This window comes from Nipponia nippon, unplaced genomic scaffold, assembly GCF_047370975.1.
Source record: "Nipponia nippon isolate SJK-2023a ecotype South Korea unplaced genomic scaffold, ASM4737097v1 scaffold_1, whole genome shotgun sequence".
Classification (NCBI taxonomy): domain Eukaryota; kingdom Metazoa; phylum Chordata; class Aves; order Pelecaniformes; family Threskiornithidae; genus Nipponia; species Nipponia nippon.
The window spans coordinates 133,755,685-133,769,956 of record NW_028262290.1 but is presented as its reverse complement, the minus strand read 5'-3'; the positions used below and the strand labels follow the sequence as shown (position 1 = coordinate 133,769,956).

Sequence of the window (14,272 nt, the reverse complement as noted above, 5' to 3'; positions counted from 1 at the left end):
GCATCTGGCATCTCTTTTGATGTTGATCTAACTGCTGAGGGACTGCTAACTGAACTGAATGTTTCAAGAAAGCCAATTTACTCAGCTGGTCGCAGAGCCTTTGACCTCAATAGTGGAACTTGGCAAATCAATGAATACACTTATGTTTAGTGTTCTGTCAAGAATTGTGAAAAAGCTCTGTAAACCATAGATCCTTCTGCAAAATACTAGTTTGTAGTTTAAACATTAGTCTTTCTTCAGAGGCCAATGAGGCTAGTTAATTAAGCCTGAGGGGTTATGAACTGTTGGCAGTTAATAAGTCATAAAATTCCTCCATAAAACAGGATGCTAGATTCCATCACTGAGGCAAGAAGTACAAAGAGCCGGTGTATAAATATCTAATTGTACAAAAGGACTGGGATTTCTCAATGACTGCTCATCTGGAGTCTCCAGGGCACGCTCGCTATGGTTTCCTGATTTTTAGAAGCCAGTTTAAAAAATGAGTGCATTAAAGAGTAATTTGCCTGAAAGTTCAGGAAGTATGGGGTGGTGAAGGGAGGGGGAAAGGGAAAGACAAAAGGAGGGCAAGGGAGAGGGAGAGAAACAGAGAGAGAGAGAGAGGGGGTAAAAGAAAGCAGAACTGAGCTCTCTACATTGAGTTGGACATTATTACATTTGTCATCTGTTTTCTTTCTCCTTTAGGATGTTCACCATGGCAACGGTACACAGCAGGCTTTTTATGCTGACCCCAGCATCCTGTATGTTTCCCTCCATCGCTATGATGAAGGCAACTTCTTCCCCGGCAGTGGAGCCCCAAATGAGGTTAGGTTTATTTCTTTAGAGCCCCATTTTTATTTGTATCTTTCAGGTAATTGCATTGCATGATTACCCCTAATTTTCTTGTCCTTCTCTGGTTCTTTAAATTACACCAGATTACCAAATTGTCCACTGGGAGCAGGGGACCAGTGGAGAACAAGTGCATAACCCAGAGCAGTCCTTGTCAAACAAGGCTGGGCTGATCTGACATGTTGTTTGATGTTTGTTTCTAAAGCACACTTGAGAATTTTTTCTTTTTTTTTTCTTTTCCTCTTTCTTTTCCTCCTCCCTTTTCCTCCTTCACTCCTTTTGGCATTTTATTCCTATTTTTCAGGTTGGAAGTGGCCCTGGTGAAGGGTATAACATAAATATTGCTTGGACAGGTGGCTTGGATCCTCCTATGGGCGATGTTGAGTATCTCACAGCATTCAGGTTGGTACCTTTTTCTTTTAAAGTTATGAAAACTGGTTGTAGAACATAAGCACATGAATAAGAGCTAATCTAATCTTGAAAGACAGGAGAATGACCCATGGTGAAACTAACTTAATCCTCTATCCCAGTATACGAAAGCTTAGTATATAATAAAAATGGATAATTTAATTGTTGTGATCATCCACTCAGAATCGACAAAAGAAAAAGTCTAATGATTTAATCTGTCACTCATTTTATCATTATATCATGCCAGTAAAATGATTTTGAGCTTGCTCACTTCTCTAGCTACAAAATTTAAATGTAAACATTTATACCATGCAGAAGAAAATTACTGTTCATGTTCATGTTGATTGCAGTTACATGCAAGTAGAGCAGATAGAAAGCAATATGAAGTATGGTCTGAATCCGGTGTTCCTCATTCACTTAAAAGTCTCATCCATCATGATGCTCACAGACTTGACCAGTTGGCTTTTTCTATGAATTGCAGTAAAGTGTTATTTACTTAAAAGTAAATAATTGTGAAATCTCTCAGTAAGAAAGATAGGAAATGTTGCATTCTATATTCCTCTTTGATTTCAATAGCTCATTGTAAATGAAATTTTATTCTTTCATAGGTGATGCATCATAAACTTTAATCTTATTTTCATGGGACCAGAGGAGATAAAAACTGTTTAAAACACACTCTTTTAGACTTTCAGTAGTCCTGTCTTACATGCACCATTTCCTTTCATTGTAAAGCAGTCCAGTGGAAGGGTTTGGTGGGCACTCACCTGAAGACTGGGCAAATGCTGTGTGTTTGAAGAGGTTTCATTTAGTGAAAACTGATATGCAAGAGAGGCAATGAGACAACTAACGTCTATATCTCCAATCACTTTCAAGAATTTTAGTTTGAAGTAGTGCATTTACCTTATACAGCTTTTGACTATATTCTATTGAAAATACATGACAAAAAGTATAAAACTGATTTTTTTTTTTTTCTGAAGCACTCCTGTGGAGTCCATGAAATAATATGCAGAGGATCTGATAAATAACACACCTGAATTCAGAGTCTAAGCCCTAGACACAGAAATGGCCTTACACATTCACAATATCACATTATTATTATTGTGGAAAAGGTTTTAATATTTTACAACATCTGCCTGTATTTAAAAAGAGTCTAAACAAATAGTCAGTGGCAGGCTCCAAATTTTCTACACCTCAGTATTGCCTCAAGCTCTTTCCAAGGTCTGTCATATTCTTTGGTGAGATTTTACAGAAGTTAGGGGACTGGATGGTTCAAATCACTGCTGTTAGTGTCTGATATTAATATATCTGGTATGATCACCCGAAAATTCTTGGTTTGAATCCAGCCTGTCCCAATAATGATATAGGTAATATGGTCATCTAAGGCTGCGGAGAATGGTGGTCCCAGCATATTGAACAAAAGACTCGCATAACTGAGACTGCAACCATAATTGGTACTCCTGCTATCCTGACAACAAATACCTATGTTTAATAACACCTTTTCAAATATGAACTTTGCAGTTCTAGTTTAAGGTACACTAGTAAATAGTTTGGAGGAGCTAATATTCCTGCTGTACCTATTGCTCTGCTGCAGAGTTAGAGGGAATTTCAATCTCTGTGCCTGAGCAAAGCAGCACTACTCAGGAAAATAAAATTTGTGTAAGCTACTACACACTGACTAATCATTTACAGACATGCCACTAAAAGAAGTGCTCAATTACATATATTTTTAATGCAGATAAATTCAAAGTAAAGTTTAGGATCTCCCTTTAAAATATTGCTGACGGTGTAAAATTTAATGCTGTTTTTTTAAATGCATCCATTTAACCTTGCAATTAATATTGTAATTAATGTGAAGGTTATACATTGTGTTAAATAGTTAATAGGTTGGGGTTTTTTTAAAGAAATATAATGCTGTTGACGGATTACAATAGATACTGCTGTTTTCCTTTTCTCCAAAAGAATAGGAACGACTGGAAATGTTTCTCTACACCCTAAGTCCCTTTTTGCCTGGGCACAGTCTTTGTGCCCTCTGTAGTGCTTATTGATATGGATTTGGTATGATTGGTATGACCATTCTGAGTGGGGATCAATGAAGAAAACTGCATGGAACATTAGAAGGGCAAATATAAAAATATGTAAATTACATAGGATAGACCAGGTAGCTATTTTCTATGTATCTGGTCTGAATGGTAGGTAAATTTACAACTCCTAGTAAAGAGACACCTAATCAGTGGACCAGAATCTATCCCTGCTATTATCCAAAATGTCACACGTGATGTAGCCTGTGTTCTCAGTTTGGCCAGGACAGAATTGTGAGACAGTAGTCAAGAAAGAGAGATCCACAGTTCAGTCCTTTAGCCATAGATAGAAAGGAAGGTACAGTCTTGGAGAAAATCAATAGAAAAGTTGCTAAAAATTCCCAGCAAGTCAGTTGTTGTTTTGGAGTTTTGACCTGCAACAGGTGAGTTTTTAAGAAAATAAACAGTGAGTTTTGTAGATAAGAAAATGGGTTTGATGATATTTTTTTCAAATAAATTGATTTTAGAGACAGAGTTACAGAGAAGATCTTAACTAAGGGGTGGGGAAAATCTTGGATGTCCTCAATTTTAACAGAAAAATAAGGGACAAAATGGAGAGATTTTCTCTTTATACCTACTCTACAGTAGACAGAGAGGTTATGCAGTACTCAGTCCCTAGCGAAGGCAGGAGAGGGTGTTGTTGAAGGTTCTCTCCAAAATAACCAAGGTGTGAATAAGTTTGCAAATGGGTGGAGCCTGTTTGGAGAGAAACCGAGGCTTCCTGCTTTCTGGCTGTCTCGAGAGCCTAATGCTTTGAGTTCTTAGGAACTGAGAAATTTGCATTAAAATCATTTAAAGGTCCCTAGGGGGTACACATACCCTTCACTTTCTCACCAGCAGACACCTACTTTCTTCCCAGAATTGCATCAAGCACATATTTGAAGTGTCAGCAAGCATGACACTAGGTAGCTTGTTACTGCTTGATTGACTGTCAAATTTCACAGCTGAAATCCTTCTGAATGATAATGCCCACAGAAACAGAGACCAAGGCTGTTTTCTGCCTCTAGAGTTTTGCCCATAATCAGGTACTGTATATGATGATGTATTTGATATCATGTATATTGTTCTTAGACCAGAATCTATTTGTAGAACAGTACAAGCATTTACCCCCACACATATATATATACATGCAGCTAGCTGAATATTAGTTATTTTCCACTGCATAAATCACTAGATAAATCTATTTTAAGTAAATCTTATGGGACTGAATGAGATTCCACCTCACCCTTCCTCCAAACTGCCTGAGAAAATATTTCTATTTCTTCAGGAAAAAGCAACTTTCATGTGTAAAAATGCAGAAAAGTTGAAGATGAGTTAGAGGCATAGCACAAAATAGTCACTTCAAAGGCATGGTGAGTGAGTGGCTCCAGTGGGACTCTAGTGGGAAACAGGAAAAATTATGGTGCTGGTTTGTGTCTGCCATTTTGATTTCAGCTACACGAAGAGTCTTTGTTGTTTTTTTTAAACTAACTTTTTCTAGTGCAAAATCAAATTTAAATGGCTGTGGCCATTTTGAAGATGAAGACTGCCTTTTCATGTATAAAAGTATATGTTTTCCCTTCCATTTCTTTTCCATTTGTCCTAAGAAAATATGGTTGCTCCTGTTAACTGCAAGGAGGTAGTAGAAAATGTATGAGAGAGAAGTTTCCATAGAATGAAAAAGCAGCGCAGTAATCAAATCACTATACCTTTTAATTTTGCCAGAAAAGTTTTGTTTGATGGATGTTTGTCATAGTTCAGCAACTGATCTAGCTACAAAAATCCTTGAAAGAGTGTCCTTTAGAAAAAGGGCAAGCATCTCTTCTTTTCCCCTCCAATAACAAAAAAGCACAGCTCTTTCTTTTCCATTGTTTTCAAGGCCTGATGTATCTTTGCCTCTGAAGAGTTTTGTTTCATCATTTACTTCCACCTATTCAGGTTAAATTTGCTTTAATCTCTTTGAAAGCAATAGAAGATGGTGGCTATTTTCTAAGAGGATGATTCTACACTTGAGTTTACAAGGATGTAATCCACTCTCTTCTGCCAACAGTTATAGAAAAAATAAGAGTGATAGTCAACTACTAATGTTCAAATAATTATTTTCATAAGCTCCACATTATACCAGATGTGCTCAGTAAAGGAGGCAGCAGACAGAGACTCAGATCTGTGTTCTACATGCACAAAATTACCTGTATGCACTTGGAGTTTTCAGAGGACAGGAGAGAGGTGTTTCCATAAAGCCAAATACAGAAGACACAGGAGGCAGTGGAAAAAAAATGAGTGTTCAGAAGAGTGAGGGAGAAGCAAGAGACAGAAGGAAACTGGGGTGTACCTTCCAACTGCTTTGCACTGCTTTTATTAAACAAAGGAGCTGTAAATTTAGCTTAACCAGCCAGTATGCTCTGGCTGCTTTGCTCTACTCCAGAGTAGCATAAACCAGCCACAGCATATCAATGAACCTGGCCATAAAAGCTTACATAAAGTGAAACGTGTGTGTGTTTCTTGGAATGATTAGAAATAGCTCATGATAATACTGAGTTCAATTTTTAGCAGTCACATGTATGATTTTAATTTAAGGAGGTGAGCAAATTCAGAAGACATAGGTGACATTAAGGCAGAGTTAAGGATGAACTATATCCATGATTTAATTTAAAATACAGCATAAAATTTATAATTACCCCAAAATAATAATTTTAAACAAAGGGAATTCAAAATTAAAATCATACTTGAAACCACATATGTTCAAGTGTAAAAATGAAAGAAAATGAAGGTGTGCAGAAAATCTTCACTCTGTCTTACAGTTCCCAGTGCTTCTTTTGGGAGAAAACAAATATGTTTAAAAATCTCTGTATTCTAATCCCTGATCAAAAATATTAAGAAATATTCATTATAGTCTTGTGGCAAAGTTAAGGTTATTTGAGAGATTGCATTGGTGTATACCAACCCTTTTTTTTGGTCTTATTTTTTTCATTTCCTGATTTGATGACATTTAATTTTGACATTTCAAATGAAAAACTTTGTAAATATATTTTTGTTGTTTTTCAAATATATTCTCCTTGTTAACTCAGTTTCAGCATAGGTACTGACTATGAATTTTTTTTTACTTTTAAGTTACAATTTCATATAAAACCCTAAAAAGAACACTCAGAGAAAATATTGCTATGTATTCCTCATGCGTTTTCATGTAAGTACACATAGATAATATATATTTGTATATATTAATTTAATTTCCCTGTAAATTTTGCTTTTATAACTTTTTGTTCACTATTGGAGATAAAAACTTTAATAAGTTTTGTGTATCATGTTGGTATTGAGCTTCATGGTCTAAGTATGTGTGTCTGAAAAACAAAAATTCTTTGTTTTATCTCAAGTCACTAGTCTTCCACTTTCATTAAACATCCATTTGTTCATGTACTACATGTGTAGATGAAGTGCACATTCTTGCCTATCCATATTTATTATTTTAAATACGTTTGCATTATCTGTGACATTGCTTTCCTATTTTTCTTCTCTCAAAATACAATATTTTTGGTCTTTTCAATCTCTCTTCATTTAGAAATTTATCCAGTTGCCAAATCATTTTAATTGCTCATCTCTGAAGCTCTGCTATTTTCTAGAAATGAGCTAAATACACCACATGAGGGCGAACCATCGATTTCTATTATTTTGGATATTATTATGTCTTTCTTTGACATCACTGTTCTGCAATATTGTGTAACTCTCTGACCGATTAGAAACCTTGGTTTCTGATAAACATAGCAAAAGAATGTAGGAGACGAAAATCAACATTTTTCCTAGCTGTACGTATTTACAGTGAGTCATAGAACAATGGTATATTGTGATAAAGTTTAATAAATTCCACCAAGAATAGCTTTTGAGAAAAAAGTTCTTCTAAACAGTAATTCTAAATACCCATAACTTAATGCTATTATTTTTTATGACTGTAATGTTCAGAGGCTGCTGCTGAGGCTATATTATGCTAGACTGGGTCTAAAAAATGTGGTAAGACTCGGTTTCTGATTCAAATGTGAAGAGATAAAAAGACAAAAGTGTGGGAGAGGAAATAAAAAAGCCAAATTAGCTGCTCAGCCTCATGAGTCAATAAAAGAATAGACAGAACTAACATCTTCATAACTTTAATCTATGGTGTTATCACTGAACTCCATTGGCAATAGCCTCAGACTAGCAAAATGCCATGTTTATCTTTTCTAACAGAAATAAATTATTTATTTCTCAACATTTTGCTTTACAATAACTGGTAAATATTATTCCAGCTATTGTTCTCTCTCTTGTTTATTTGCTAACAACGTGTTCAGCATTTCACTGCATAAGGAGGAAGGCAGAATCTCTGAGTCATATATATGAGAGGCAGATAATGATTTACCCAAATGTAGATGGGCATTGTTGAGAGTGCTAATTATCCACAATCCTTGTGCATTGTCATGGGCATAGTACTGCTTTTATGAAGAAAAATACAGCTGAACAGAACACTGTCATGGAAGCTCTAAGAAATCTATATGATGATTTCTGTATGGAGGTATATAGTTTGCTTTCAGTCACCCATAGAATTCTGCAGAGTCATAAGTTACAGTTTCAATCAGTTTTTTGTTTCTGATTTTGTCCACTTCTTCCAAGTGTCTTTAAAAGATGAGCATTTCAACCAGAGATGTCTTTTCCCTTCTGCCATAGAAAATGGCAGAAAATAGGAGAATTCAAAGAAAGGTACACCAAACAGCTATAGAAAGATGACTTAAGAGTGCCTGACCAGTTCCTTTTGAAGAAGTTTGAAGAAGGTAGAAGTTTGCTTGGAATAATATTTTTTTAAATCTACTTAGAGTAGAAGTTTCGTATGCAAATATTCAGTAGTCCTGAGGATTTGTGGCTTTTGAATTTTTTTTTTTTTTGAGTGTGGTGGGTTTTTTTTTTGTAATAATGGTAAATTTTCCTGCTTTTTTCTTGTTTCTTGACAAATGTTCTGAGCATTCAGATGATTAGTATCGTGGGGATAAGGACAGAGTCCTTAGGAAATGGAGAAGCAGAGTTAAAAGCATTTCAAGCACTGGTATAAACAGCTTTTCAACATTTTGTTATACTTCAAAGTTCACCATAAAACTAAAACTGGCAACACTGTTTATAACCTGTGACCTCTTGTTCTTCCTACTTGTTTATTTTTATTTGGAAAATCTAACTTCTTCTCACCAAGCTACCCTAAATTTTCACCTTTACTGGACCAGGATTTTTTAAACTGTGTATGACACTCCTTTCATTCACTGGAACTACAGAAATGAAACCTTTCATTACAGAAATTAATTAGTGTCGGCTTACTTTTCTACAGATGCACAGTTTCTTTTATTGACATGGCAGAGTAGGGGGTGGAGGAGAAAGGATAATAAAATATGGCATGTGTCAGGTTTATGTGGTTGAGGTTAAAAACTATTTGATTAAAACCCCAAGCCATACATGGTCTGTAGTTTCAAAGTACTGAAAAGTACCTGAGCTCTTTTCCAATATAAACGTTTTCCAATTTTTGTCAAGCCAGAAAGATGAAAGAATAGAGGTGTATGGATAAAGAATTGCCATATCGTCAAATGCTTTGATGGAAAGGTGAGAAATATCACCAGAAACATCCTGGAAGAAATTAAACAGCAGCAAGAGTAGAGAAGATATTTTTATCCTAAGAGGCAAAATATCTGTGGCATTTAGATGGAGATAAATTTCAGGTCTGAATTAAAAGTCCTACAGCAACACTGAGCGATTGTGTAGATGTCCAGCCCCAATTTAAATTTTGTTGCTTTATAATAACTTTTGAGAACTACACTGTAGCCTGTAAAAAATATCCACATGTTCTCTGCTGGAACAGCTCCAGACTGTAACAGAACCACTAGATTGCACCCTGGTGCTTTATGTATTGTTTAATTGTTTTCCTTTGGTGGATTTTTTTATTAAAAGCCCATTATCCAGAATCAGACAGAAGTGTTGTTTCAAGAACAGCAGAAACAGAGGCCTTTTAGCTACACAGTTCTTATTCATGCTTTCTTTAGCCAGCTTAGCTAATGAGACCTCCACTATTCTTCTTTTAATACTTAAAGAAGAAAAAGAAATGGGAGTTTTTATTTTGCTCCTTTCAAACATAAGCAGGATTGCAAAGAAGTATTGTGAGGTTCTGTGTGTGCTCACGCACCTGTGTCTCAGTGTAAGTTTGTGTGGGTACCTCCAGGGTATGCCTAGATGTTCTCATGCTTTTGCACCAGTAACTCCTTGGAGATATTTTTTAATCCTAATGATTTTGTGTACCTGTTCTACACTTTGCCCATAAAGTAATTGAATGAAAGGAACAAGTCTTTTTCATAGAAAATATATTCTAGCAAATAAAGCTCCAGTAATTCTGAAGAAAAATAGAAAAATCTGGCAAGAGTCAGATTTTGAAATCCTGAATTATGCTGAATAGCACTGTGCTCAGTGCTGCAAGATCTTATGAGGTTTCTTGTTACTGGGTGTTGTTGGAGCCCCAATTCTGAGTATTTTATTACTTTTTAAAGTCAGCTTTTAGTCTTGTGGAGAGATGTTTGAAACTATGAAAACATAAATGTCTCAAAAATAGATATCTAATGAAAAGTTCAGGGAGGTCTATGACTCATGATTATGTGGTATTAGCAGTACTGCTTGGGCCACCAGTAATCCCATTAAATCAATGCAGCTTCTTGAAGAATAAGTTGTTACCCAGTGTGAGGGAATCCATCAGACTTCAAACTCCTAGGCATTAATTGTTTCTTACAGGCAGCGAAAGCAAAACGCTCTGTCATAGAGTGTCTTACCATGTTTGGCATATTTGTATATTTTTTCATCCAAAGTGGGATCTTTGTCTTGTGATCACACATACTAGGGTCAGGATTTAGAAGTAAATTGATCATTTGCGTCATTAGCTAATCCAGGTCTCAGTTCTGCGCACCAGCATAATTCATGGCCAAGATGTAGTGTTGTTACTCATACAAAATAGTAGCTTCTTGCAAAAGTCATTGTTAAAAGAGCTTGTGAAAAAAGAGGCTCGTCACCAAGTAAATGTGGCAGGATCTGATCTTAGATGCTGTGACTACATTTAACCTAATTAAGCAATCAAATCTTTATGATTATATACAAGCACTTTTGTGAGTTATGCCTTGAAACAAAGTAAACTTTCAAAGTATTTCATTAGCTGATTCATATGTTTACCTACCACAAGTGTTCTAGTCATATTTATATCAGGTGTTAAAACAAAGTTACCAAAATTATTAATTTATAAAAAAATCATGAAAAATAAAACCAAACAAATTACAGCACAGTATAAACCAGGTTGAAAATAGCTATGTCTGGGATGCATTTCTCCTGTGTCATGCATAGGAGTGTACATGCATAACAGATGATATAAGGTGGACAGCTGAAGGGAAGATGCAACTTATTTTGTTCTTTTCTCCCTGTCAGTAAATTGACTGGTCTCTGCTGCTTTCTCCCTCCTGTGTAGGGTGTGCATTACTAAGTAGAGATGACTAAAGACAGCAGTTCCAGTAAGTAGCAACTGTCCGTGGTTTTGACATGTGATTTTCTTCTACACTGGAACAAAACCAAAACTATTTGAAAGTTTCCAAGAAAACAACTAAGTGTGTGTTTCAAACCCTTTCGTGACAATGTTCATCTCTAGCCTCATGGTGAGGACATCACTCTAGGAAGCAAAAAAAACTTATGTGAAAAATCCCATCCCTGAATGATTGAAAACAATTTTGTGTCCCTCATTCTTACAAATCAGGGACTTGAACCTGACCTCATCACATCTGAAGTTATTGCCTTTGCTGTCAGATGATTTGGAATGTGTTTTTTTCCCCTCACTCAAAAGAAGTCTCGCTCTGAAAAATATCAAAGTGATGCACATCTACAAAAAGATTATGTTTTGGTAAAAAAGTCCATTTCTTGAAAAAAAATCTAATCCTGTAATCTAATAATGCAGTTCTAATCCTGCATTATTAAGCTGATGGGAGAGTGGGGGCTACTTACCTCCCTATCCAATCCAACCCTCCTACTCCTCCAATCAGGATGTTTACAGATGAAGAAAGTGGTGTTGTTAAACCTCTGTAAGTGCTTCAATTCCTGTGTCGCAGGGACTTCTCACTCCTCATGCTTTACTAACATCTGTTTCACTGCCTATGTAATGAACCCTCTATAGAAACTGATTCCCCTTGGATCTGAAAATGACAATTTATTATCTGCTCATTTACCTCATTTTGTTCTACAAAGAAAAAGTCTTTCAAAAGGTTGCCCATCTTCTTCAATATAATTCTTGTTATAAACTGCAAGCAAAGCCAGCAAAAGAAATGCAGAGTTTGTAGCAACTTAAAGACCCTGTGATTTCCAACTGATCAAGAGCGCAGTGATTTCGTTCTCGCTCTGTACCATCAAATGGGCCACTGCTAAGAACTGTTAATCAAAGTGAAAACATGCAGCGGATGAGCATTCTTGAGTTAATTTTGATTTGCTGTGTCAAGTTCAGTCATTGGTCCCTATGTAAAAAATCACTGAGCAAACCCAGGAATTTTTGTTGTCTTTTGTGGTCTTGCAAAGCAAATTTAAGAACTTGAAAGTATTGGAAATACTTTTGTAATAGTACCAAACAGTAGAAATAATTTTCCAATATTGAAAATACTTCTCCCCTGCCTTTCCTTTCACATTTCTCTCTTGGAGTCATAATTTGACCAGTCACCAAATTCTTCACAGCAGCCCTAACTCCCCTTTTCCTCCCACAGCTCTATCCTATGCCTCTGATCACAAAGTTGCTCCTTATCTGTTCTTCTTCTCAAACTCTTTTGCTTGGCACCAGGGCCTCATTCTTTTTCATCTTCTGATCTACCTGGGACACAAGTTTTCTCCTCCCTTATTCATCTCTTTAACCTCTCATTCCCCTCACAAGAGGCTCTTGTCCCTTGTGATATAATCACGTTTCATTGAAAAGAAAAAGTGCTGTTAAGCTCTCTCTTTATCATCCTTTTTCCTTTCTCCCTCTCTGTCCCCAAGACCATTGAGTGTACAGATTGCTGTCTGTCCTCTGGTTCAGTTCTAGACCTTCTCCAAAATAGCATTTCAGCCTTCCTTTCCTCTGAAACCATTCTTAGCATAAACCCCTCCTAGCCCAAAGCTCAGAGTCTATATTTCACCCTTATTTTCCTCAGCCATTGTGTCATCCACTTTTATTGACCCTGATGATCTTTGTCTTGAAAATTCATCCTTCCCTGTCTTCCATGCTTGGTAGTCCCTGGCCTCCACCCAACATTTCAAGTAGCTCCTTTAACTTGTCTTTTGGAAGAATCAACATTTTCCTCTTTGACCTTTCTTCAGTGATTCCATGGCATTTTGCTTTTGGTCTTGGTCCCTTCTCTTACTTCTTTGTATCTGTCTAGAGGACAGTTCATTCACAATGCAAATTCAATTATTGTTTGTCAGCCAGTTACTTCTCTAAGTATGCTTCCTCTGTGCATCACGAAAATTTATAGTAACTTTATGATACGCTAATTGAGGAGATCTGCCTTTAGTTCAAGCTCAACCTTACCAAACTTTTACCCCCAAGCCATTCCTACTGCCATTCTCTACAGGCAAAACCATCTTTCTGTCTGTCACTCAGACAAGTTTTTGTGTTACCTCTGTTGGAAGTCACAACCCAGCAATGTCTAAATTTTGCAAATTCTTTATGTAGCATGTCTGTGAAATACAGAATGTGAAATACCGTTCCAACCAGCTAAAGTGATTGCTAAGTTTCTGCCATTTTGTTTATTATTGCAATGTCATTCTCAGAATGTTCCTATGGATTTCATTTTCCAGATCATGATACTAGGTACAGGTTTTCTGCTTTTTATGGTGATAATGTTCATACTTGTAGGGTATTCTCATAAACAGTTACAAAACTACTTAATTAGCCTCCTTGAAATCTATTATTACATTTCTATTTTGCTACATTGCCTCCCACAAAACTGGACAGTAGTTAAATTCCTATACTGCTAAGATTGCTTCTAATTTTCTAGCTTGTACAACTTCTCCCTGTAGTTCCCCAAGTCCCTGTAGACAGGAGCCATCTTTTTATTCCTTCTTTGCAGTGTCTTATGCAATGGGGTTTTCGTTCATGACAGTACCTCCAATGCATTGTGCTAATATAAATTTGTTTGTTATTATTAAGGATAATAGTAAGATATAAGGAGTTAAAAGGTTAATTTGGGAGATGTCGTAAGTTGTTTCTCTCCCCGTCATGTTGCATGAGAGGTACGCACCCCCAATACTGGTGACAGTGACTGCATGTGAGACATGGGGTCACACGAGCTGGTGCACTGACTGGGACCAAGGCTAGAACCAGGCTAGAATCAGGTCTTCTGATCTGATACAAAAAGGGGTGTCTTCCCAGGGCTTGAAAGAGGGAGACGGAGGTATTGAGTCCTCTAGCCCAGATGAAAGACATGGAGTTCTTTGTTTCTTATGCAAATTTGAATGACCAGAATTTATTTGGGACATGGTGACATAGACCTGTACTCTGGAACTCTTCTTTGTCAACTGAGACATACAAGTATGTTACTCGTAGGATTGTCTCCTTCCCCAAACAGGGTTTGGAAGTGTGATCCACCCTTTGTCCACCTGTCTCAGGAGCACAGATATTGCTCAGTATCACTTCCGCAGTGTCTATGATCTCATTAAGCCCACGAGCATACATATCTTGTTGACATCTGAGGAAACATGATGATTATCAACAGAATGTCGGGCCTGTTGTACACTGTATCACTTCAAACACAATAAGGTTATTAAGGCTTAATTACATAAGAAACAGTATACATGTTTTGCAAGCTTGTAGAACGTCACTTGCAGAAGTTAAGCAAGGTAGAAGAGTTTCCTAGTTTTCTATTATAGTTTTATTTCCAGCAGTATTCTTTGACAAACTAAATAAATTACTGCATGTATTGGACCTCTGAGGCTTGGGG

General features: G+C 36.6%; 1 protein-coding gene across 8 annotated transcripts in view; it reads left to right on the top strand.

Moving 5' to 3' along the window:
• HDAC9 (histone deacetylase 9) overlaps positions 1-14,272 on the top strand; it is a 491,942-nt gene that overhangs the window by 391,764 nt on the left and 85,906 nt on the right. For all 8 annotated transcript variants that reach the window (XM_087773643.1, XM_087773615.1, XM_087773600.1 and 5 more), the window contains 2 exons: positions 682-801; positions 1,130-1,227. In XM_087773643.1, coding sequence (XP_087629769.1) covers positions 682-801; positions 1,130-1,227 — 218 coding nt within the window. The remainder of the gene's footprint in view (positions 1-681; positions 802-1,129; positions 1,228-14,272) is intronic.